This window comes from Acinonyx jubatus, chromosome X (assembly GCF_027475565.1).
Source record: "Acinonyx jubatus isolate Ajub_Pintada_27869175 chromosome X, VMU_Ajub_asm_v1.0, whole genome shotgun sequence".
Lineage (NCBI taxonomy): Eukaryota > Metazoa > Chordata > Mammalia > Carnivora > Felidae > Acinonyx > Acinonyx jubatus.
Genome location: NC_069389.1, coordinates 18,089,753 through 18,114,937, shown reverse-complemented (window position 1 = coordinate 18,114,937; position 25,185 = coordinate 18,089,753). Strand labels below are relative to the sequence as shown.

The following is a 25,185-nucleotide window of genomic DNA, read 5'->3' as shown; positions in this document are numbered from 1 at the left end:
AGCCATCAGTGTGCATTGAAGTCCCATCTGTCCTGCTTGGACAAGGAAGGTTGCTCTAAAAAGAGAACTTGGAACAAGAATGGAAATCTCCAAAACATAATGGAAAAAAAGATCAGTTATACATGCTTTTTTGCCATAGGCTCACTCTTCATTTTCTCTACACCCTTCAAAAGAAGTCTGAGTGTATCTAGACTGTCTTCATACTCAAGATTACTATTGGTTTGAATTTAATTATGCAAAGAACTCTTCAGTGGGCTTACAAGAAAGTCCTAGAAGCAAAGGTGTTAATTGGAATAATCCAAGGCTCTTCAGCAGGAGTGGATGCCATTACCACCAACCCCTGGAAGGGCACGGAGTTGCTATCTTCCACACACTATCCAACCAATCATTAAACAGTTACAGGGCATGTAGTTAACTATGTGACTCTCTGTTCTAAGTACTGGTTACAGACTGAAATTGGCATCATTAGATTATGTCCTTGGAGAATGACTTCAGAAGGCCTCCAAAAGATTCACGGCGAGAACTGTACTTAAATTTCCCAGGAAGAAAGGCCCAGAACCAAGAGATCACTTCTGGGTTATGTTTCTTAGCTAAGACACTCCTCTTAGATAAACCAATCATGGAAAGACAGAAAGTGTAGCTCCGGAAATTGAGAGGAGCACAAGGTAGCTATATTTTATCAGGGAGGGGAGAGGCCAGGGGAACCAAAACCCTAGATGATTCAGGAAGGGTTGGTGGGAGCACAGGAAGAATTGCCCAGAAGGAGAACCAGGCTTTCTGGTCAGCATCCAGGAAAGGATGGTGGAGACACCACAGACATGGAAGAAAAAGGTCCTTTCTATACAATGTTGCCTTGTGCCAGTCGGCTCCTTGCATCTGCCTGTCACTGTGCAGATGTGGATACGATTATCATTTGCTACTAATTCATAAATTTCAGAGGTTTCATGTGGCTTTCCAATAATGCTCAAAGGTAAAGGAGAAAGGAGTGCCAATTACAAATGATGACAACCTACAAGGGGCAATAATTTCTTTAGTTTATGCATATTCTGCTCTTGTGCTTAAATCTCATCAGGATACACAGCATATTCTATATTTTGCGTTATTAGGAAAGCATAGCCTTTTTAAAAAAAATCTAAAGATATGCCAGCATAGAGAAAAACACAGCTTAAGCATTGCATAATCCTTGAAATCATATAAAGGAATCAGGCAGCCAAGCTCTGGAGTCCTAACTGGCTGAATCCTAACTTGGCAGCATGTATAATCATCTTCAGAGCAGAGCTCACACCTCCAGGGAGAGCATCTCAAGATGGTGAATAAAGAAGTGACAGAGGGGAGAGGCTATGAAGCAATTCCTGTAACTATCATGGCAGCTACAGCAATCCTGATCTAAATGCAAAGATAATTTCAGTGAAATTACAAGGTCTTTTTTTTTTTTCATGCTATTCCATCACCAACGGGAACAATTATTTATTTATGGCAAGCTATCACAGCAAGGCATGGGGGAATTTTTTCAATCAGCACTCACACTGCTTTGGATAATCTTCAATCTATGGTGATGCCACTATGCAAAGATAATAGCAACAATTAACATCTGTATCATCAACATTATCATAAAAGCAGCCGCTTATACAATGAATCAGTACTTACCATTATTATCAAATCCATGTGTAAATTCATGTCCAACAATTACTCCTATAGCTCCATAACTCAGAGATCTATGGTATAAATATATAATTTGGAGAAAATTAGAAGCATGAACCTCAGAGCATAATCGTTTGATTTTTCTTAATGAAAAGCCAAGATAATCTGTTTTCTAGTAACCGCAACTTATAACCACACCCTCAAAATTGTAAAAAAAAGAAAAAATCTAAACACACCCTTCTCATTGAAATGGACAAAGAAAATCAATTGCAATACTGCCACAATGACCATGTATGAAATTAGGGATGCAAAAGAGATGGCTTCTAAAGTCCCTTCTAGCCCTAAGGTTTCTATGATTCTGTATCGGCTCTAGACACTTTATATTTATAAACATCCAAAGCAGCAGCAGGGTTTGAGAAGACCCTGTCTGTAAACATACCATTTATTTTTTATCTGAGAACTGTTGAAAAATCACTATAGACTTAGAAGTTAAATTGTTTCCCAAATGCAATCATAAAAAAGGAACAGAGCAGAGATTGAAAGAGATCACTGCTTTCAAAGGTAGTCACATTCCCTTGCTTCTGTGAAAGACAAGCTTATGAGTGAATGGCAAAGATCATGAAGACTTAACCAGATTTGGAAATTGCAGAATCATAAGCCAACAGTGGTTGTTTCGTGGTGCTGTTAGGTAGCAGTAGAGAACTGAAACAATATATTAATGATATATGAAGAAATCCATAAGGAGGCTTCTGGATGTTTGTGTGTGTGTGTGTGTGTACACACACACGTGCCCTCCCCTCCCTCCAGGATTCTGGGTCAATAGGTCTGTCATAAGACTCAAAAATTTGCATTTCTAACAAGTTCTAAGGAGAGGCTGAGGTGCGTGCGCACGTGCGTGCGTGCGTGTGTGTGTGTGTGTGTGTGTGTGTGTCTGGGACCTCTCTCAACTCTAAGTTCCATGAAGGCCAAACCCTTATCAGTTTGATCCACTACTCAATTCTCTGTACCTAGTATACAGTAAAAAAGTAACAATCATTTAATTGGTTAATTAACTTTACCATTTCATGCAAGTGATAGGTCTACAGGTAATTTAGTTATTTACCATGTGGATGAGGATTAAAGACAACTTAAAATCCTTGTTATGAGGATTCTTTCTGAGATTTGCAATTATGCTGGAAATATTTTGCAGTTGCCTCCTGACATGCAACATCAAAGTCATCCAGCAAATGGAAAGGACCCATAAGTGGAAAGAATGAGAATATTTGAAGCAACATGTTATTACAGGACATTATGATCCTTAACATGTTAATTGTTTGTCTCAACTATAACCAAAGAAGTGCTTTAAGATTTCATTTTCCCCCTTGGTGGCAATTCTTTCCTTTGTTATTTCTTTCCTGCAAGGTAATTTGCATTTGAACAAAAATGCTTCCTACTGTTTTTACATCATTGCAAACCTTCATTAAAGAAGTAAGAGTAAAATTATGCATTTCAATCATGGAGCTATCATGGCAGTGTGGGACAAACTTGTAATTTTACATTGTGCTAGTTTCTGCAGCAGTAGCTGTCACTATGCAGCCTGTGACATTTCGTTTTTTCATACCTCTCAGCCCTGACAACAGGACTCAGTCCTCTACCACCCTTGGTCAATGCTGTTGACCGGAGGAATTTCAGCGATGAACAATGGAAGCTTACAGGAACTGCTCTACAATAAATGTCCCTTAAGAAGGGCTGCTCCAAAGAGCTTCCTCTTTGCAAAGGGTAATAGAGAACTCAGAAAATGACTGAATTATTCCAAGTTCCAATACTCAGTCACATAATCGTGATCCTTTGGACAGGAGACAAGAAAAGGTAATTCTCTATGACTGAGCCTTACAATGATCATATTTCATAATGCTCAGTTCACATCTTCCATTTTATCAACGGCCATAATTATCAACGGCCATATGACATAATTAGCATGTCATAAAAATAAATAAGTAAACTCGCATGCTTTTTGAAATGTGACTGGCTGGCCAGAAACAAGAAGACTGCTGCAGAGAAAACTCCAGCCTTCCAAAAATGAAATGGCAAAGATGACAATTTTTGCACCTACTCAGTTGCTCTTCTGTTCTTACTGCCCCATGGGTTTAACACATGCACTGGATTTTGCTGTCAAGAAGAGGACAGCCAGACTTCTGTCTGGAGCAACCATGATCTCATGCTGTCAACAAGGAAGGGCCACTTTGCCTGAATCAGAGGCAAGGGCCTACCTAGTCCACAGTCCCATTCCAAAAGTCACAGGACTTCTCTTTGGGCATTTCCAATAAGCAGGGGCTCATGAGGGGGACCGTTCCCTCAGGAGGTTCTAAATAAAACAGCTCTCCTTAACACTGAACTGGAATCTTTCCTACAGCTGCTATCTATTGGTCTAGTAGAGTCTCTAGCTGAATACCCTCTGTCCCCCTGAGCACAGCAAGTTGTCTACCACCTTCACTCTCCTTCAGTAATGTAAAGACACTTACAAGGTTCCCCCTCCAGTGTCCTCAAGTTCTTTCAATTGCTTTTCTTTAGTCAGGGATTCTAGACCAGCATTTCCCAAAACATAGGGAAAGGGGGAGTTTAGGAACCGCTGGATTAAACACATTTCAATAGGTTTCCTTCTTGCGGAACTTCTTTGAAATTTTTATGCTGCTGAGTATTGTAATTCTCCAAAACAAAAGGCAGGATGACTGACCTCTATTACTGCATTGTGGAACACACACTTTGGGATGTTGTCTTGGGCTACTGATAGTCCTGATTCATTCCTCTAAAAACACTTTAGCTTGTTGATATCCCCATAATTAGAGCCAACATTCAGGCAAGAACTAAGCTGACCAGTGTGAACACAAAGGATGCCCATTGGCTGAATCTGGAGGCTATCCATCCAAAACAGATGTATGGAAAGCCATCTCAGTGGACTGCGATTCCCATGTCTCCAGCATCTCGATCTTTCCAATGCCAAATACCCAAAAGACGCTTAATAATTACTCACGGAGCAGATATAGTAATACAGGGTGGAAGGCTTCAGTGAGGACATAGATTCTTTACGATAAAAAATACAAATCTCTCTCCCACCCAAATACCAAATATGGCTCAGCATAAGGTTGAGCTAACAGACACTAATATTATTTCCCAGGTTCCTATGAGTTTGACTTTCATATCAGAAAACCATGCTCACAGACCCAATAAACAAATTCACTTAATCAGTAACTTCAAAACCTAACCAGATGATTTCCAAGTCTCCAGGTACCTAACAATAATAAGAGAAGTGCACTCAAATTGCTAATGATAAGCAGAATCAAAGAATTTGAGCACATTTTTAGTTTGAAGAGAATTTAGACAATATTTAGCCTAGATATTTATTTTTATAGAAATATCTGCAAATTTTTAATCTTAATAATAGGGAAAATTGATTCCAAATATCTAAACACCAATAAAAACTATGCAGCTGAGGACTGGGATGATATTAATGGATTTGGCTAATACAAACCAAGAATTTTCATTTATCCTAACGCAGTGCTTCCCTACAGTAGTCTTTATTGAAGCCTGCTCCTGTCTCCTCACCACTCGCCAGTTTTGAGCACACAATCCAAAAGCTTCCAACTGTCAACACCTGAAACTACTTGCCTAAGGACTTTTTCTGGCTACTAGGGCCCTCTGGGCCTAGACTGGGCAATGCCAGAGAGTTATTACAGCTGTTGGCAGCCCTCAAATCAGTGAGGGAAGGGGAGTTGATAAATGCCCCAGCTCCCTTGCCCCTGCAGTAGGATTACACTGAAGCAAGTTCTACAGGCCCTTGCCAGGGCTGAGCCCCAGCTGGTCACAGTGGTAACTGGCTTTGTAACACATGTGTGGTAGGTAGAACAATGGCTCCCAAAAGAAGTCCACAGGCTAACCCCCAGAAGTCATGAATATGTTATTATGTAGCAAAGGGGAACTAAGGTTGCTAATCAGCAGAGTGAAAAATATGTAGAGTGCCCTAGATTATCTGGGAGCAGCCAATATAATCACAAGGGTCCTTCAAAGTAGAGGAGAAGGCAGAAGAGGAGAGTCAGAAGGAGATGTGAATATGAATCAACAGTCACAGAAATGCAACTCTGCTAGTTTGGAAGACAGAGGAAGGGGCCATGAGCCAAGGAATGTGGGTTGACTCTAAAAGCTAGAAAAGGCAAGAAAAAAGATTCTTCCCTAGAGCTTCCAGAAAGGAATACAGCCCTGCCAACACCTGTTGTTTAGCCCAGTGGGACCAGGGTTGGACTTCTGACCTACAGAACTATAAGCCAGTAAGTTTGGGAAAAATATGGCAGCCACAGTAAACTCCTAAAACATTCATTACTGGCTTCCTTCCCACCCTGTCTCACTTCTCCACTCCTCTGCCACTGTTTCCTGGTGTCACCTCCCATAACTCCTTGAACTCAAATCCTTGTCACAGGATCTGCTTTTGAGGAAGCACAAATCAAAACATTGCTACCATATTTCTCTTATTTTTATATGTATGTGATCCCCTATGTTTTTAACCTACAAATAATATTTAAATTGTCATTTATTCAAACCAAGACAGAAAACACTAAATGTCTACAATCAAGACTAAATTTTCTGTGTATTAAACCACCAGAACAAAGAAAGGCACATAATAAAAGTGGTAATATTACCAACAACGAATATTATCAGACTTCTCACTATATGTAAATTGTGAATTACCATCTGTTGATCTTAATGACCTTCAATATCTCTAACTTCAGAGAGTATCAGTTTTTGGCCTATTGTATAACTACCAAGGTTTTATTTTTAAAGACAAATTTGATAATCTTTACTTGTTCAAAAACTTCAATATTTTCTATTGCTCATTAATGATGGCTCCTTACCTGGCACTTAGAGCTTTCCAATATAAAACATCAACCTTCTTTTGTAGATGCCCTTTCCACTATTTCCCTTTGTATACTAATTGGACCAACCAAACAAAATCTTTGCTTTCTATAGGTACTTTTCTTTTCTCACATTATTTCTTCCATTTCTTCCATGGTTTTAGACCCATCACCATCAACTCAAATCCCAACAATCCTTTGAGGTCCACATATTTGTCCTATAAGTCAATGCATGAGTGAATAAATGCACAAAGGTTAAAGTCCCCTGTGTGGACTCTGCCTTTGCTGTCCAGTCACACACCCTGGTAAAAAGAATCAGGAAAAAAATTCCTAAAATGAGGAAAGTACGACTGACCCACACCAGGTTCCATGCTCTCCTATTGCTGAACAACCACTGGCATTGGTTTTTGTTTTTGTGACTTTATATTCTACTCTCAGCCAAAGCAGCATGTTCCTCCTTACTTGTCAATAACTGGTTTTTTCATTAATTTACCTACCGAGGATATTCCGTTCCCCAAAAAAAAGGCTTCTGCAGCTCTCCTGCTGGAAATCCTGGAAGACAGACAAAATTTTAAGAGATACAGAAATTGATTTGACGATGAGTACTTGGTTCAAGCTTCAGCCTGGAAGTCTCAAAGGCCCATCTGAAAGGTACTCCTCATGAAGCTGGGAGCACTCAAGACAGTCAGTTTCTAAAATGATATGAATTCAACAGAGTTTGAAACAAGTGCATCACAATAGTTTCAAGGAAAGTACTTTGCATGAATACGCTATTGGCATTGTCCACCCTGCCGTGAACTGGGTTCCTCCATAGCATGTGCAGGAGGCTTCTGGCAGTCCAGCAGCTTCCCCTGATACAGGAAGGGCCAGCTACATGGACACTCAACCTGTGGGCCCCATTTGCACACAGCATTCTTGAGGATTCCCAGGAGCATGGAACTCCCAGTAGACCCACAATGTGGGGGATTCCGTGAGACTCAAAGTGAGTACAAGGTAAGCATAATACATCCAGGACTGAGTAGATGGGAGCTCTGACAGCCCCAAGAGGGCTCTTTCTATTGGAACCAGGATTTGCTTTGATCACTAAAAAAAAGGCAGCAGCACTCTAAGAAACATGAATGACCAGGGAACTCTATCAGATCCTTTCTTACTTTTGTTACTTCCCTGTATTAACCAATCACATACACTGAAAATGACATTCCAGGAAAGGGAAAGACAGGGCGACCCATAGTGTCTTTTCCTTTTTTAGTCCTTCCTTGCTCATGAGTAAACTGAAGGTGGAGAGTGTTCGGAGAATCCATGTGTATTAAGAAATGATAAAAACAGGTGGGATCAGTTTTGTGCAGCATTTCCATTGTTATGGCAAGAACAGAATACCTATGCATGTATAAGCTGCAAAACAGAAACTGTGTAATTTTAGTGATCCCACATCCAAGTTAAAAGCTCTTATATTTTCATTTAAAATGGGCATTGCACAATATAAAGGTGAACAGTAAAAATATGCTGATGACTTAAAACATTTATTTTTCTTACAACTTACAATGGCATTGAATAGCAAATAAACCAGGGCAAGTCTAGAGAAAAAGAAGCCACAGAATGCAGGATAAAGCTTCATACTTGAGCACCCTTAATGGCACTCTTTTCCAGCTTTCTGAACAGGGGCCCCCATATTTTCAATTTGCAGTGGGTCGTACAAGCCACGCATCTGGCTTTGTGCAGATGAGTGTGAGAAATGCCTTGCTTTGCGATTCCAACTCTCCACTAAATTTATCACCTTGGGCTGATGCTATGAGCTGCACCTGTAAGTCGTAACTATCGGAAATGCAAAGAATAGTAACAAAAGACACACACACACACACACACACACACACACACACACACACACACACGGAAGGAGGGGGAGAGGGGGGGGGAGAGGGAGAGGGGGGAGAGGGAGAGAGAGAGAGAGAGAGAGAGAGAGAGAGAGAGAGATGGAGAGGGAGAGCGCTCTGCCTTCTGCAATGTCCTTGGCTGTTGCAGAGCCACTGCTTTCGTCCCCCTTTGAGACCGAAAGCTCTTTTATGAGTTAAAATGTTTTCAGGGCACCTGGGTGGCTCAGCCGGTTAAGCATTTATTTGAGTCTTGATTTCTGATCAGGTCATGAGCTCATGGTTCATGGGATTGACCCCGTGTCAGACTCTGCGCTGACAGTATGGAGCCTGCTTGGGATTCTCTTTGTCTCTCCCTCTCTTTCTGCCCCTCTCCCACACATGCTCTCTCTCAAACAAACATTAAAAAAATAAATAAATACAATGTTTTCTCTTCACTCTCTCCCTCTCAACATTGTGTCTACCTCCCCATCATGAAAGGACACTACAAAAAGTGAGGGCAAGAAAACAAGTTCTTAATGCAGAAGTGAAATGTTAACCTCATTATAATTATTATAAATGTTAACTATTCTTTCTATTTTCTTAATATCAGTTTGAGATTTCAAGGTCCAAAAACCTCACTGCCAAACACAGACGGATCCAGCTAGCAGTTCTCTCTCTTCCTGCAGCTTTCATATAAGGGAAAATGCATCTGACTTTGAAGGGGTGACATCATATTAATCTTCCTAATTTTTACATTTCCTTAAATTTCTTTTTGCATCTTTACATGAATATCCCACCCTCTTTTCTGGTGATTACTTTCAGGAAGTCATTCTGAGTTGGAGATATATATGCAAATATATATCACATATATATGCAAATCACAGTGTTCATTTGAAAGTCTCGTCTCCCACGGTAAATCATCAAAAAGCAATGATGGGGCGCCTGGGTGGCTCAGTCTGTTGAGGGTCCGACTTCGCCTCAGGTCATGACCTCACAGCTCGTGAGTTGGAGCCCTGCATCAGGCCTGTGCTGACAGCTCGGAGCCTGGAGCCTGCTTGGATTCTGTGTCTTCCTCCGCGCCCCAGCTCCTTCTGGCCCTCCCCTGCTCACGCTTTCTCTCTCTTGCTCTTTCTCTCAAAAATAAATAAACATTCAAAAAAAATTTTTTAAAGCAATGATATCTCCTAATAGGAACAATGATCATAAACCAATGTGATCTAATTAGGAAACCATTATGACTTTCCTGCCTGGTACTGTGCCCAGCTGGAAGCAATTCTGTCCACTGCCAACCTCTTCACAGGAAGACATCCGACATGTGACACCTGCGTGCGCCTCCATTTCTGCGGCTTTTGCTGCGAGGAGCCCCAGACCAGCAGGCCACAGCCATCACGCTCCTCTGAGCAGATGTCCGCTCGGCTTGTCGGGGACAGGGGACCCTATGCTGACCAACAGGAGAATCTAATGCCCTCAGGGCTGCTTCACTGAAGTGAACGGATTAACAGTGGAAGCTACAGTTTTGGAGGTGTCGACTGGCTCCAGCGACAGATCAAAGCCGGACAGAGCGAACTCGTATCTTATCTCACGAGGTGGGAAGTTGTAGTTACCAAAGGTAAAAGTAAAAAATAATTAAACAAAGAAAATGCTTTTCTCTTCTCTCCCTTTTTAATAGGCTTTTGTTTTTTGTTTCTTTTGCAAATCCATTTTATTTCCTTTTTTCCCCATCTCAGCACCACTTCACTACCTGTTTTACACTTTCAAAGCTCCTTTTTTCTATCAGTATATTTACGGGAGGCACTTCTCATAATGTCCGTGTGCGTATGTACATATACATATGCCTACACACGTATCACGTCCAGACACATTATGCATACATACAAACATATATAGATATACCTATGAGAGGAGACAGAGAGGGAGAAAAAGGAAAAAGACGTATAACTAGCAGATTGGCAAAAACCAAAAAGTGTGATAACAGGTAATCCTGGCCAGGGTGTGGGATGCATGTTGGTGTGAGAGCCAACTGTTGCAAGCATTTTGATGAGCAGTTTAGTCATCTCCTAAGGCTGTAAATGCCATTTTCAAAAATATGAGTGACTACATGCTGACATTGGAAAAAGTATCTAAAAGATATTATTAAGTGAAAGAAATAGTAAGTGGAAAACCAGCATTCGGTTGTGTATGTGGCCCTTCTATGTGAAAGATATACATATATTTATATATAGTTCTGCTATAACACTTACACTGAAAAGGCAAATTTGATCCAAGGTCATTGATATATTGGGACAAAACACTGGGGCGTAACTCCAATTTCATGTTTGCTTATGTGCAATTTCGTGCTCAAGAAATGCTAAGTGAAAGCAGAAAAACTCATCAAATGAACCAAACCACACAGGAATACACAAAACGCACACATCTCAACCTGGACCAGTTACCGCGGTTCACCGCGTGTGTTAGAAGCCACAGCCACCCACACCTGGTGTTAAAATTTCCCTTGCAACTTCACATCACCCTCCTTCACACACTGCGAAGCCCTCCAGCACCCGCTTCCACAAGCAAACTTCAGGTCTTTTCAGGGGAAAATGCCGTATGTGCTGTAGTTTTATGTATTTGCTCAACATGTTTAAGACTGTGCTATCCTTTTTTTCTTCCAAATTTTTATTTGAATTCTAGTCTGTGCTATCATTTTTATTAGGATCCTGGCTTTTGTTTTCCTGTGTCACCGATAATGTTTTATTTTTATTTTGTAATTTAATTTTTAGAGATAATACGCGTGCGAGCGGGTGAGAGAGGAAGAGGGAGAGAAAGAATCTTCAGCACACTGCATGCTCAGCGCAGAGCCCAACGTGAGGCTCGATCCCATAATCCTGGGATCATGACCTGAGCAGAAATCCAGAGTTGGACGCTCAACTGACTGAGCCACCCAGGTGACCCACCGACAACGTTTTTGATTGTTGTGTCCCTAACCCCACTTCTCCCATAAGCCTGTGGCTTTTATTGCGCAATCTTGCATAACACAGCAATGCTTAGGAACACACAGGTCACATTATAGAACTAATGTATATGTACATGTATGCATCTATGTGTATATGGACACATATACATTCCTGCCAGTGGTTCTCAAGTTTCATCATGCATCAGGATCACCTAGATGAAATAGGTGGCTTATTGAAAGAGATGGCTGGGCCCCACCCTCAGAGTTTCAGAGTTAGTAGGAGAGGAGGCTAAGAGGAGAGGAGAGGAGGCTAAGAATTTGCATCTTTACCAAGTTCTCCTGTGATGCTGAAGCTGCTGGTCTGGGAGGCACACTTTAACAACCATTGCCCAAGCACTGGCTCATGTGCACTTTGCGGTCATGGCTAAATATGTTCACTGCTGCGTTGCTGTAACTGAGAAAAGTGTGCAACAAGCTAAATGTCCAACAGGAGAAAAACGGCTTCAATATGGCATAACCATATTATGGAATGCTTTGAAGCAAATGAAAATAAAGAGGTAGGTCTTAGTATTCTAGCATGGAAAAATCTCCAATACATGTTGTTGGAAGAAAGCAAGGCACAGATACAAATATATAAATATAATTTCAATTTTTTAAATAAGTGCCATATTAAAATGCACAGAAAAGGTCTATGAAATATGTATCAAAGTGATCATAGTGGCTGCTTCTTGACGGTAACTAGGACTTGGGGTGGTGCGTGGTTAAGGGAGTTTTGGACATGAACGTAATGTTTTAAATATTAACGAGTCAAAGGTAATCAACTCGTGTAATGAAAATTAACTTTTAGAAATAAACATGTGCATATTATAGAAAATTCTTCTAAAGGTTAGACAAAATCTATTTACAGTTAACTAAGCTTATGCAGTAGTAATTTGGGTCTTGCATTTGTCAACACCAGCAAATTTTATTCCTATTTCAAGCAAAAATACAAATTGTGGTTATGTAATTCAAAAGACTAAAATTCTGACAAAACTTCGCACTCTCTTTGAAAATCAATTGATCATAAATGTAAAGGTTATTTCTGGACTCTCAGTTCTATTCCTATTTTATTCTTTTTGGGACTATTATAGATTGAATTGATTTCTTAACATCATTTCTGGTTTACTCATTGATACTGTATAGAAATATAATAGATTTTTGTATGAAGATCTTGTATCTTACTGAATTACTGAACACATTTAATAGTCCTAATTTTTTAATGTATTCCTTTGTATTTCTATTCATAAGATCATATCATCGGCACATAGAGATCATGTAATTCCTTTCTTGCAAGTGTAGATAACTTTTATTTCATTTTCTTGCTCACTGTAGCCTTTTAAAAATGAAAATGTTCTTAAAATATAAAAAAAATAAACTCTGACAAAAGAAAATATTCCTATCTATATGTTGTAATCACCTCATTATTTGCTAGAAAAAAATTCTCTTTTTCAAATCTGTACCTAGGAAAACCACTAAATCCTGCTTTTGGTTTCTTACTTGGGTCAAACCTTTCTTTTTTGCTCGAGTGTCTCATAACTCTCACATCAGAAAATACTGACTAACCTCGAGTGCTTCTGTTTAGAACTGCACTGCCAAAGAACTCATCACTTTCAGTGGACAACTAACCCCAGCAGGAGCAACTAAATGACCTTTAAAGTCATAAAGTTATATTTTAACTGTATTTATAGCTTTCCAAGAAAACTTAAATGCCTCGACATGTTTGGGTTTTGATGTCCATTTTATTACTGGAAAACTGCACTAATTAGGTTCTTTAGTAGAAACAAATAAAGAGAAGAAAACAAAAGAAGCCCATTATCTCATAGCTCAGACCCAAGAAAACAAATACATACTTAGAGATAGCAAATTCACACTGTATGAAGAGATATGAACAAAATTAATAATCTCCCTTTCTTCCCACTTCTCTCTCCCCATCCTGAAACTTTCTTTCCACTACTATCTACACAGCTTGCTTCAGATATTTACTCAAATGACACTTTCTCATCAAGGACTTCCCTAGTGCTTTTTAAAGGAGAGAGGTGTTATCCTATCCGCTTTCTTGCTTTACCTCTCACCGTAATACCATCAGCTATGATACTCTACATTTTACTTACTCTGCATAAATTATGGTGTTTTTCCCGAACTACAATGCATGCTCCGTAACAAAAGAGATTTTTATTTCCACTATTCTTTCACTCCAGAGCCAGAACAACACCTGCCATGTGATAAGCTCTCAGTAACTATCTATTGAGTGAATGGAATCCGCACCTTGTGGAACGTGAAGGTCTAAGTGGAGTTAATTAAGCATTACCTATGATTATGAGTATATACTGTGAGCCAAAGTCTAAAACGTTACATGCTAACTATTAGTACCACCAGTGTGCTACTTCTTGAAGTTTCTATACTCAATACCAGAGCAAAGGCATGTTCCATTATTCAAGTTCTGTTTTTCATTTTCCTTCTGGATTAAGGACTTTGCTGGTTCCTTCCTCTTGCATTTATGGCAGAAATAGCATAGTTGGTCAGCACTTTTTTTCCCCCAACAAACTCTCAACCAGAATGCAGATTTTAACAAGATGAAAAGCCCTGCCCAGCTCCCTGCAAGTTCCATCACCCCTGTGTACTCTTAGCCCTCCCTACTGCCAAGGAATAAAGGAAAACATTCTCCCTTTTTATGGCTGTGTCATGTGCTGAAAAGAGAAATCAGACAAAACACTGGTTTAGATCAGAGTCCTTCAGTCCTGACAATACTGAATGAATATATTCTCTTTTCCCTATATTATCTGCATGCTTTTATGTATTGCCATGTTAAGTTCCATGTTCATAAAAGCATATGATTCAAGACAGTAACCATATAGCCAATATTTTGAAAGCATTACTTTCCAAAGTTTTCTGTTATGTGTAAGTTTGGGGATTTTTTTTACATCAACACTTACAAATGGTGATTATTTTAAGACAACTGTCATCAGACTCACATCTTTTCCTATTGTTTCCATGTTTGGTCAGATTTAACAAAATAGGAGGCCTCCAACTTTCTCTTGCCAGACTTCAAAGCTCAGATGGACTGCTTCTTCCTTTCCTCTATAGCAAACTTTTGTAAATACACTAATACAATGCAAAGCAACTCAAATTCAACTAAATTTGGGAGTACATTCTTGAATGCAATCTCTCTTTTGACCCTTTTGAAGGATTAGCGAATTATTGGTGAATTTGTACAGCTAGGATCCCTCCAGCAGCCTCTGGGGCAGAAATGGCACATCCAGGGCCAAATGATGAAGTTCAGTTGAGAAAAGGGTGACTCGGGGGGCTGAATCCTAAAGGAGAATCCCGTGCGCTGGAGAACATGCAGGCCAAAGTACATACTGGCCGGTTTAACTCAATCCATTTCCATACTGGCTGTTGCTGGTTTCTCCAGCGATGTACTTGGATTTTCCATTGAGTGTGTCTGTGTCTGCTTTCTTTTCACTATGGGTGTCTGTGATATTTTTGCTAAGGGGCTGGCTACATCAATACAATGTATTATATTATTAGTTTTGTGAAATAATAGGATGTTTAGTTTTGGCATGGATTTACTGATGTATTAACATGACTTTAGTCCATGCTATGACAGTTATTTTCAAAAGTCTTAAGTGTATGCTTATATTACTGAACTAATCCTCGTATTTCCAAACTTAGTGCTGATCTATCTTAGCAACATTATACTTCTTGGTGAGATTCACTTGTAGTTACTTCTGCTCACTTGATTATTTTACTTATTCTATGCAAAAGCTCCTAGTTCTACCACTAAATGAACATATCTTATAACCCTAATTTTAGAGGTGTTAATATATTTAAATACCATCCTAAAAACTACCGGGTTATGATGATGCAATTTCTATACATAGTCATGGACCACTGACATTTACTAAGCACCTACAATGTTCAAAGCCACAAAAGTAAGCTTTGAACATACAAATGTCCTCAAAAAACCTACTACCTAGTGAAGGAAAAGGGATATAACCAAAAAAAAATTCTATTTTGCGACATCTAAAAAGGCAAACTGATACCAAACCAAAGCTCTTTGAAAGTGTATTTTTAAATGAAAATATGTTCTAAATTCAGTAAAGATGCATAGAAGTGTTTTGGGGAGCGGGGGGTAACTATACACATGTGTACATTAATGAGTAAAAGATACAGCTTGTGAAATCACTTGAGGTTTGAGGTAGGAATGGTTTAGGAGAATGGCACTCAACATGTGGTCATGGTCCAGCAGCATCAGCCTCACCTGGACAGGACGCTTGTTAGAGATACAAATTATTGGGCCTGACCCCAGACCTGTTGAATCAGGAACTCCGGGAGCGGGGTCCAGAGTTTTCAGCAGGTCCCCCAGGTTATTCTGGTGCATGCTGGTTGATACGTACTCGTTTAGGTCAGGATAAGGATTCACATCTGCAACTGTACATGAGAATCCCTTGGAGAGCTTGTAAAAAATAGACCCTTGCCAAAGCTCCACCCCACAGCCATCAAGCCACAGTCTCAGATGGAGCCCTGCACATGAGTATGTTTTTAAAAGCACCTCAGGTAATTCTAATATACCAAGAAATTCAGAACTCTCGACTTAGGAAAAATAAAGCACTGCCTGTATTTAACTTAAATGATATATATCTATAAATAAGCCCTTCTGCCTCATTCTCCTCTCTTCACTGTTTCTCAATACTGTGCATGTAACATACAACTAGATACTTTTCTCATAATTTTGCAGACTACACTTTCAAAAGTAAAACTTTACATGACTAACAAATTATCATTGCACAAAGGACAGAAATAGTTTTAATTGCAACTGCTTTGGAAATCTGGAATGAATGCCCACTCTAAGCGGGAATGAGTGTTCTATCTATCTTATTCAGGATTAGTTCTCATAATCAGATAAGCTGGACACCATTCTCCTAGAATCTAGGGGACCATCAGTTGGGACATGGAAATTACTGCAATTACAAAGCACTTCTGGTTATATTTTGTGCTGTAAAGGGATTTCATTGTCATCACTGCTAAGATTAATAGTGGCTTTTTTTTTCAATTTGGCATCTTGCAATAGTTTGGTGAATGCCAACCTTCCCCTTTCCAGAAAGTATCAAGTGCTAACAGCTGTGACTCATGTCAAGGGATTCAGCAAGATGCCTTAGCCATCTGCTGGCTTCCTACAGGTAACCTCCCGCCACCTTATCTATCAGCCTAGAACTGACAAGCAGAAAGCTTCTAAAATCTGTCCTCCATCTTGAAATTTCCTCTTCTGGTGCTTCTATTCTTTATCTGCCATAATTACCTTTAGGCTGCAACAAAGAGAACCTCCTCTCTTTTAGGAGGGTGACCAACCATCCCTGTTTGCCCAGGTCTGAGGGAGCTCCTGGCATCTGGAACTTTCAGTGATAAAATTGGGACAGTCCCAGGCAAGCAGGACAAGTTACTCCCCTTACCTTTACCCAACCAAATTGACCTCTTTTGCATTTGCTGCATTTTTTTATAGCTCAGTAGATCTCAAACTGCAGCATCTAGCAGAGATTTGATGGTTAAAATCTTAAAATATAAATTGCTAGTCCCACAACCCAGAGTTTGATTCCACAGGTTAGAGGTGGGACCAGTTGATGCTCATATATCACAAGTGATGCTGAGGCTGATGATCCAGGGACAACACTTTTGGAACCACTGCTATAGTTCAGTGGGCAGAGAAAACACAAATCTCCTCCCACTATGAAGCTCACTATCTCATATTCTACTATTATTCCAACAGGTCATTTCATACACACAATTGCTGTCCTAGGTATTCAAAACTGACACTAAAGGCAGTGATGTTTAGCCCAGGCCTGGAAATAACAGCAGGTTCTCAGAAAATACTTGTCTGGGTTCATTGATCCATATCTGGGTTTAAGATAATAGTCTTAAGAATGAAAATATGACTGAGGCACCTGGGTGGCTGAGTCAGTGAGGCATCTGACTTCAGCTCAGGTCATGATCTCACAGTTTGTGGGTTCAAGCCCCACATCCGGCTCTGTGCTGACAGCTCGGAGCCTGGAGCCTGCTTCAGATTCTGTGTCTCCCTCTCTCTGACCCTCCCCTACTTGTGCGTGCTCTCTTTATTTCTCTCTCTCTCTCAAAAATAAATAAACATTAAAGAAAAGAATTAACACATGACTAACATTTTCCCTTAGGTCAATTCGACAAAAAAAAAAAAAAAAAAAAAAAAAAAGTTTCTTTCATCTCCTCCAACAGCATCTTGACAATGAATAACTCAGTAAAAGAAAACCATCTCATCTACTGTTAATGGAAATATAAATTGGTACCACTTTTCTCAAGAGAAGCCAGGTAAGCTATATTTAAAAACCCTTATACTGGACATACCATTTGACTCAGTAATTCCTCCACATCTAGGAATTTACCCTAGAGAAAAAAACTCAGATTTGTCCAAAAATAGAGACCCAAAACTTATCAGAGTTTTTTTTTTAAATAGAGAAACAAACAGCCCACGTGTCTATTAGTAGAAAATTAACTAAAGAAATCAAGGTGTTTTCATTTGGTGGAATATTATGTATGATGACTTAAAATTACAAGGAGTAAATGGGGAAAAAAATCATGTTACAATGTTCAGTGAAGGAAAAGCAGTATTTGATGAGTACATATTTAGTTTCAATTTTGAAATGTGTAGATAAATGTAAGTTTGAGAGGTATTCAACAAAATCCTTAAAGGGTGAAACAAACTTTAAAACTTCATAGCTTAAAAACATGCAAGAGAGACAAGAAAGGATCAGAGAAAATCTTCAGAAACAACCGCAAAACAATAAAATGGCAATAAATACATATCTATCAATAATTACTTTGAATGTAAATGGACTACATGCTCCAATTAAAGGACATAAGGTGATCGAATGGATAAAAAAGCAAGACCCACCTATGTGATACCTACAAAACTCATTTCAGACCTAAAGACACATGTGCATTGAAAATGAAGGGATGGAAAAGCTTTAATCATGCAAATGCAAGTGAAAAGAAAGCCAGGGTAGCAATACTTATATCAGACAGAATAGAGTTTAAAACAAAGACTGTAACAAGAGACAAAAAAAAAAAAAGGATACTATCTAATAATAAAGGGGACAATCCAATAAGAAGATGTAACTATTCTAAATATGCACCAAACGTAGGAGCACCCAAATACATAAAACAGTTACTAACAAACATAAAGGAACTAATCGATAATAATACAATAATAGTAGGGAACTTTAACACCCCACTTACAACAATGGACAGATCATCTAAACAGAAAATCAACAAGGAAACGATGACTTTGAATGACACGCTGCACCAGATGGAATTAACAGATATGCTCAGAACATTCCATCCTGAAACAGCTGAATGCATACTCTTTTAAAGTGCACATGGTACATTCTCCAGAAGAGATCACATATTAGCCCACAAAACCAGCCTCACCAAATTCAAGAAAAACCAAGTCATACCATGCCTCTTTTCTGATCACAAATACATGGAGTTTAAACAATATGCTACTAAACAATGAATGGGTCAACCAGGCAATCAAATAAGAAAATTTTAAAAATACATAGCAACAAATGAAAATGAAAACACAAAGGTCCAAAATCTTTGGGATGCAGCAAAAGAGGTTCTAAGAGGGAACTATGTAGTAATACAGGCTGACCTCAAGAAGCAAGGAAAATCTCAAATAAACAACCTAACCTTACACCTAAAGTAACTCGAAAAACAACAAAAGACAAAACCTAAAACCAGCAGAAGGAGGGAAATAATATAGATCAGAGCAGAAATAAATGACATAGAAACTAAAAAAAAAAAAAATAGAATAGATCAATGTAACCAGGAGCTGGTTCTTTGAAAAAAAAATCAATAAAAAATAAAAAAAAGAGAAAGGATTCAAATAAATAAAATCACAAATGAGAGAGGAGAGATCATAACCAATACCACAGACATACAATCATGAGAGAATATTATGAAAAACTCTATGCCAACAAATTGGACAATCTAGAAAAAATGGATAAATTCTTAGAAACATATAAACTACCAAAACCGAAACAGGAAGAAATATAAAATTTGGACAGACCAATAACCAGCAAATAAATTGAATCCATAATAATAATAATAATAATAATAATAATCTCCCAACAAGCAAAAGCCCAAAACCAGATGGCTTCACAGGTGAGTTTTACCAAACATTTAAAGAAGAATTAATACCTATTCTTCCCAAATTATTCCAGAAATTATAAGTGGAAGGAAAACTTCCAAATTCATTCTATAAGGCCAGCATTATCCTGATACCAAAACCAGCTGATGAGCCAATATCCCTAAATCAAAGACCTAAATGTGAGACCTGAAACCATAAAAATCCTAGAGAACACAGGCAGTAACCTCTTTGACACTGACCATAGTAACTTCTTTCTAGATCAGTCTCCTGAGGGAAGAGAAACAAAAGCAAAAATAGAAAACAGTGTGGAGGTTCCTCAGAAAATTAAAAATAGACCTACCCTATGACCCAGCAATAGCACTGCTAGGAATTTACCCAAGGGATACAGGAGTACTGATGCATAGGGGCACTTGTACCCCAATGTTTCTAGCAGCACTCTCAACAATAGCCAAATGATGGAAAGAGCCTAAATGTCCATCAACTGATGAATGGATAAAGAAATTGTGGTTTATATACACAATGGAGTACTACGTGGCAATGAGAAAAAATGAAATATGGCCTTTTGTAGCAACGTGGATGGAACTGGAGAATGTGATGCTAAGTGAAATAAGCCATACAGAGAAAGACAGACACCATATGTTTTCACTCTTATGTGGATCCTGAGAAACTTAACAGAAACCCATGGGGGAGGGGAAGAAAAAAAAAAAAGAGGTTAGAGTGGGAGAGAGCCAAAGCATAAGAGACTCTTAAAAACTGAGAACAAACCGAGGGTTGATGGGGGGTGGGAGGAAGGGGAGGGGGGGTGATGGGTATTGAGGAGGGCACCTTTTGGGATGAGCACTGGGTGTTGTATGGAAACCATTTTGACAATAAATTTCACATATTGAAAAAAAAAGCAAAAATAAACTATTAGGACTACATCAAAATAAAAATCTTCTGCGCAGAAAAGGAAACTAAAAGACAACCTACAGAATAGGAGAAGATATGTATAAGTGACATATCTAACAAAGGGTTAATATCCAGAATATATAAAGAACTTATACAACTCAACACCCAAAAAACAAACAATCCAATTAAAAATGGGCAGAAGGAATGTATAGACACTTCTCCAAAGAAGACATACACATGGCCAACAGACACATGAAAAGATGCTCAACATCACTCTTTATCAGGGAAATGCAAATCAAAACTACAATGAGGTATTACCTTACACCTGTCAGAATGATTAAAATCAAAAGCACCAGAAATAATATGTGTTAGGGAAGATGTGGAGAAAAACAAACACTTTTACACTGTTGGTAGGAATGCGAACTGGTACAACCACTGCAGAAAAAGGTATGGAATTTCCTCAAAAAGTTAAAAATAGAAGTACCTTACAATCCAGCAATCGCACTCCTGGGTATTTACCCAAAGAACACAAGAACACTAATTCAAAGGGATACATGCATCCTGGTGTTTATAGCAGCATTATTTATAATAGCCAAGATATGGAAGGAGCTCAAGTGTCTACTGAATGATGAAGAAGACACACACACACACACACACACACACACACACTGGAATAGAATATTATTCAGCCATAAGAAGGAATAAAATCTTATCATTTGCAATGACATGGATAGAGCTTGAGAGTATAATGCTTAGGGAAATAAGTCAGTTAGAGAAAGACAAATACCATATGATTTCACTCATATTTGGAATTTAAAAAAACAAACAAGCAAAGGGAAAAAATAGCAGAAGAGAGAAGCAAAGCAATAAACATACTCTGAACTATAGAGAACAAACTGATGGTTTCTGGGGGCAGGGGTCGGTGGGGAGGGTGAAACAGGTGATGGGCATTAAGGAGGGCACTTGTTATGAGCACCAGGTGTTGTATGGAGGTGTCCAATCACTATACTGCAAATCTGAAAGGAATAGAACACTGTATTTTAACTGGAATTAAAATTAAAACTTTAAAAAAAGAATACTTTTTGCTAGAAAATTTTTTTAGCTTAGCCAAAAATTCTCTAGATTTCCTACAATAAATGTTAACTACTTTCGTAATAAGGGTGAAAGATTTACTGACTATTTCAAGGGAGGACCAGTGAGGTTGTGACCATGTACATAAACGAGTGAGCTTTCTCCCTGACTCCCTGTCTCCCATCACCGTGGCTTTCTGCCAGCGTCCTGATGCTCACTTCGCTCTGGCTCACATTCAGGTTACTCCCAGTGAGTGTCCCACTCACACCCCACCTCTTTAATCAGACTGACTGTGATAATCGTCCCATGCTTTCTGCTACCAGCCCTGCAGCGAAGCTGCACAGCCCTGTGTCTGGAAACAGCATTTGTCCTGCCCCACGAGTATGTTTTCAGAAGCTCCCTGCAGGTGCCAAATGTATGTCCCTCCAGGCATTGGTCCCCTGGGACTCACCACAGTAATGGGAAGGCCATGAGATGGCAGGGCTTCCCAGCTGAGGGCACCTCTGTCCTCCAGTGGCAGTGCCCAGAATGTCATTGTTAGTTGCCTCCTTGGTCAGGCCTCAGAGTCAGGGTGCAGGGGGGATGGGGCAGAGACGGACTGTATTAGGAACTCCAGAGTCCTTGACTAGACCAGGACAAGAGCGTCTTAAAATAATTCTAACAGGTATCCCACAACCTTGCTAAGTGCATCATCTTGCAATTTTGCAACCTATTCTAAGTTTGTTTATGACAACTTCAGCTCCTTTAACAAAACTTTTTAAATCCCTTAGTCCATCTTATGAAGTAAAACCTTTTGGACAGTACATCTAAATATTCTTTTTAAGGTAGCTTATGGCATCTCTCAAGTAACACCTGTTCCACTCTACCCAAATCCAAGGATGCGTGGAGATTATGGGCACAGCCAAAGGGCCTGCAGAGAGCAGCTGTGTTCCAGCTGCCAATTATAACCTGCTGGTCCATGCCTCAGCCCCTTGGGACGTGGCATCAGCAGGATCTGGGAACCATCCGACCTTCTGACCCCCAACTCCTACGGGTACCCACATCTTGTAGTGTCTTATTCCCATACCAAATGGAAACAATCTCCCCACCACATGAGTGAGGGTATGACATAACGATGATATATACTCTAACACATATTATGCTCTTCACCTTTTCAGAGTGCACTCAGGTGTATCATTTCACGTAATTCTCACTTTCTGATGCAGTAACGAATAGCATAGGATGAAGATTAAAAACATGAAAGCAGAGAAGCTGGGTTATACTCCCAACTCTGCAATATTCTAGTTGTGTGGTCTCGGGGAAGTTACTTAGCCTGTCTGACCCTCAATTTCCTCTTCTATAAAATGGACCCACAATACCAAGTGTATAGAGCTACCGTGAAGATTAGAGATATGTTCAAGTATCTGTTGCAATGCTTGGCATATTAACAGCTCTTGGTGAAGAAGGGCTGCAGAGAACAGTTATCTCCATTTTATGTGCTCCATTTCAAGCCTCAGTGGAAAAGTTAGAAAACTGCCACCTGTATTACCACTGCACAGTTATTTGAAAGCAATCTTTCCGGATTTAATTTATCTGCTCCCTACTCCCTCGGATCACTGCCACTGCCTAAATTAAGACTCTCCCCCATCCCGCGCTTGAACTGTCTGCCAAAATCCTAACTGGTCTGAGCGACCTCAGTCTTCTCCCTCTCCAAGGGATGCCTTGAGCTTTAAGACTAAGAAAGCAGAACTTAAATTTCTTGCCTCCCAAAGAGAACTGTCCTAGCTCCCTGTAGCCTGCTTGTCAATATGGCTTCCAAGGCCCTCATCTACTTGTTCCACATGCCATCTTCCATCATTCCTTCTCCTCCACACGCAGCCTGTGCCCCAGCACGTGTGCCCATCTCACCACTCTAGGGATTTTACTTGCCAGCCTCTGCTATCTGTCACCTTTGCACCAGCAGCTTTCCTTCCTGCATGGCCCAAACTCCTTATTTGCCTAGAAAATGTCTTTGTCCTTTCGATGCTGACCCAAACATCACTGTCACCATGAAGCGCATCTCTGCTCCCCAGATTAGTTACCCTTCCTCCATGTCTCTCACGATGCATGGCACACCTTTCTGTTGCACACTCATGATGTCATACAAATGACTGGTCACATTTCTGTCTCTCCCAACTCCTCAAAAGCAAGGACTCTTAATGGCTATGACTTATTGAATACCCACTGAAAACCAGTCTTTCATTTGCTGTATATATATTATCCCCTTACTCTTCATGACAACTCTATAGGAAAGCCACTACTATTACCTCTACTTTGAGATAATTAAACTGAGGCATGAAGATATTAGGTAACTTATTCAAGTTTCCAAGTTATTAGTGGCCCAGCCAGGATTCAAAATCAAAGCCCACTCTCTTAACTACTACAGTATACTATAGTATACAACCTAGCACCAAACTCAGTATCTATCAAGTTGTAACATCTCTATTGGTTATCTCTTGCTCTGTAACAAAGTATTCCAAAACATAATAGCTCCAAACAGTAAACATTTAATATCTCACACTTTCTCTGACTCAAGAATTCAGAAACATCTTCTATGGGTGGTCTGTCTCAGGGTCTCTCACAAGGTTGCTCTCGAGATGCCAGCCTGGGCTGCTGTCATCAGAAAGCTTGGCTGGACTGAAGAATCTGCTTCCAAGATGGTGTGCTCACGTGGTACTGGTTATGGGCAGAAAGCCTCAGGTCCTTCACACTTGGACCTCTCCACCAGCTTCTTGAGTGCCCTCATGATATCTGTGCTGACTTCCTCCCAGAGTGATCAATCCAAGAAAGCAAAGCAGAGGCCACAATGTCTTTTATGACCTAGCCTCAGAAGTCATACTCCATCATTTCCACAGTATCCCATTAGCTACAGGGGTCAGCTTTATTCATTTTTGGAGGGGACCACACAGCAGCGTGAACATTGAGAAGTAATCAGAATTATGGGGGGATCCATAAATACTAAGTGACAAAGTAGAAAAAAGTGTGAAGAATTACCATGAGTGTCAGAATCTCTTGTAGATAATGAGAAATTTGGATTAGGTAACCACTGCAGTTTCCTCCCTCTTACCTCCAAAACCATGAAAGACTATTCCCAAATTGTCCCCAAATAGAGTGTCAAATGGATGCAGGAATTTAATTTCATTAAATTCCACTAGAGGCCACAGGTGAGTGAGTATTTGCTAACATGGCTTCTACTTTATGGTTTTAGGCAGAGTCAACAAAGTATGAGAAATTCTCTCAGTTTGAAACATCATCATTTCCTTAACAGCAAAACAAATCTATGTTTGATTTCAGGACTAATACTATAGTTTGATGACAGCCTAAGCCCAGCCTCTGGTCAAAGGCTAATCTTCTTTAGCAGAATATCTGTGATTAAACTCAGGTAACCAAATCTCTTGTGTATTACAACAAAGGTAATAATATCATTGATCTTAGTCCTTAGTCCTTGCTTGTTTTCAAGTCAACATTTTATTTGTTTAAACTAATTCTTTAATATGATTTAAGACATATGAAGATAAAAACTAACATTGAAATGAAGCATTTTAAAGACACACATTTATACTGAGCACACAAAATTCATTTTATTCTAAAGTTCAGTCCATGGTAGTAGAAATGGAAGCCAAATGTGACCTGTATGCCCTACCACCCTCTTGCTCCTGGTACTACCACCTGATCAGACCCAAAGCA

General features: G+C 39.6%; 1 protein-coding gene across 2 annotated transcripts in view; it reads right to left on the bottom strand.

The window, feature by feature from the left end:
* PHEX (phosphate regulating endopeptidase X-linked) overlaps window positions 1–25,185 on the bottom strand; it is a 223,280-nt gene that overhangs the window by 19,884 nt on the left and 178,211 nt on the right. For both annotated transcript variants that reach the window (XM_027054518.2, XM_053202160.1), the window contains 2 exons: window positions 7,022–7,076; window positions 1,648–1,715 (listed from right to left, as the gene is read on the bottom strand). In XM_027054518.2, the coding sequence (XP_026910319.1) occupies window positions 1,648–1,715; window positions 7,022–7,076 (123 nt within the window). The remainder of the gene's footprint in view (window positions 1–1,647; window positions 1,716–7,021; window positions 7,077–25,185) is intronic.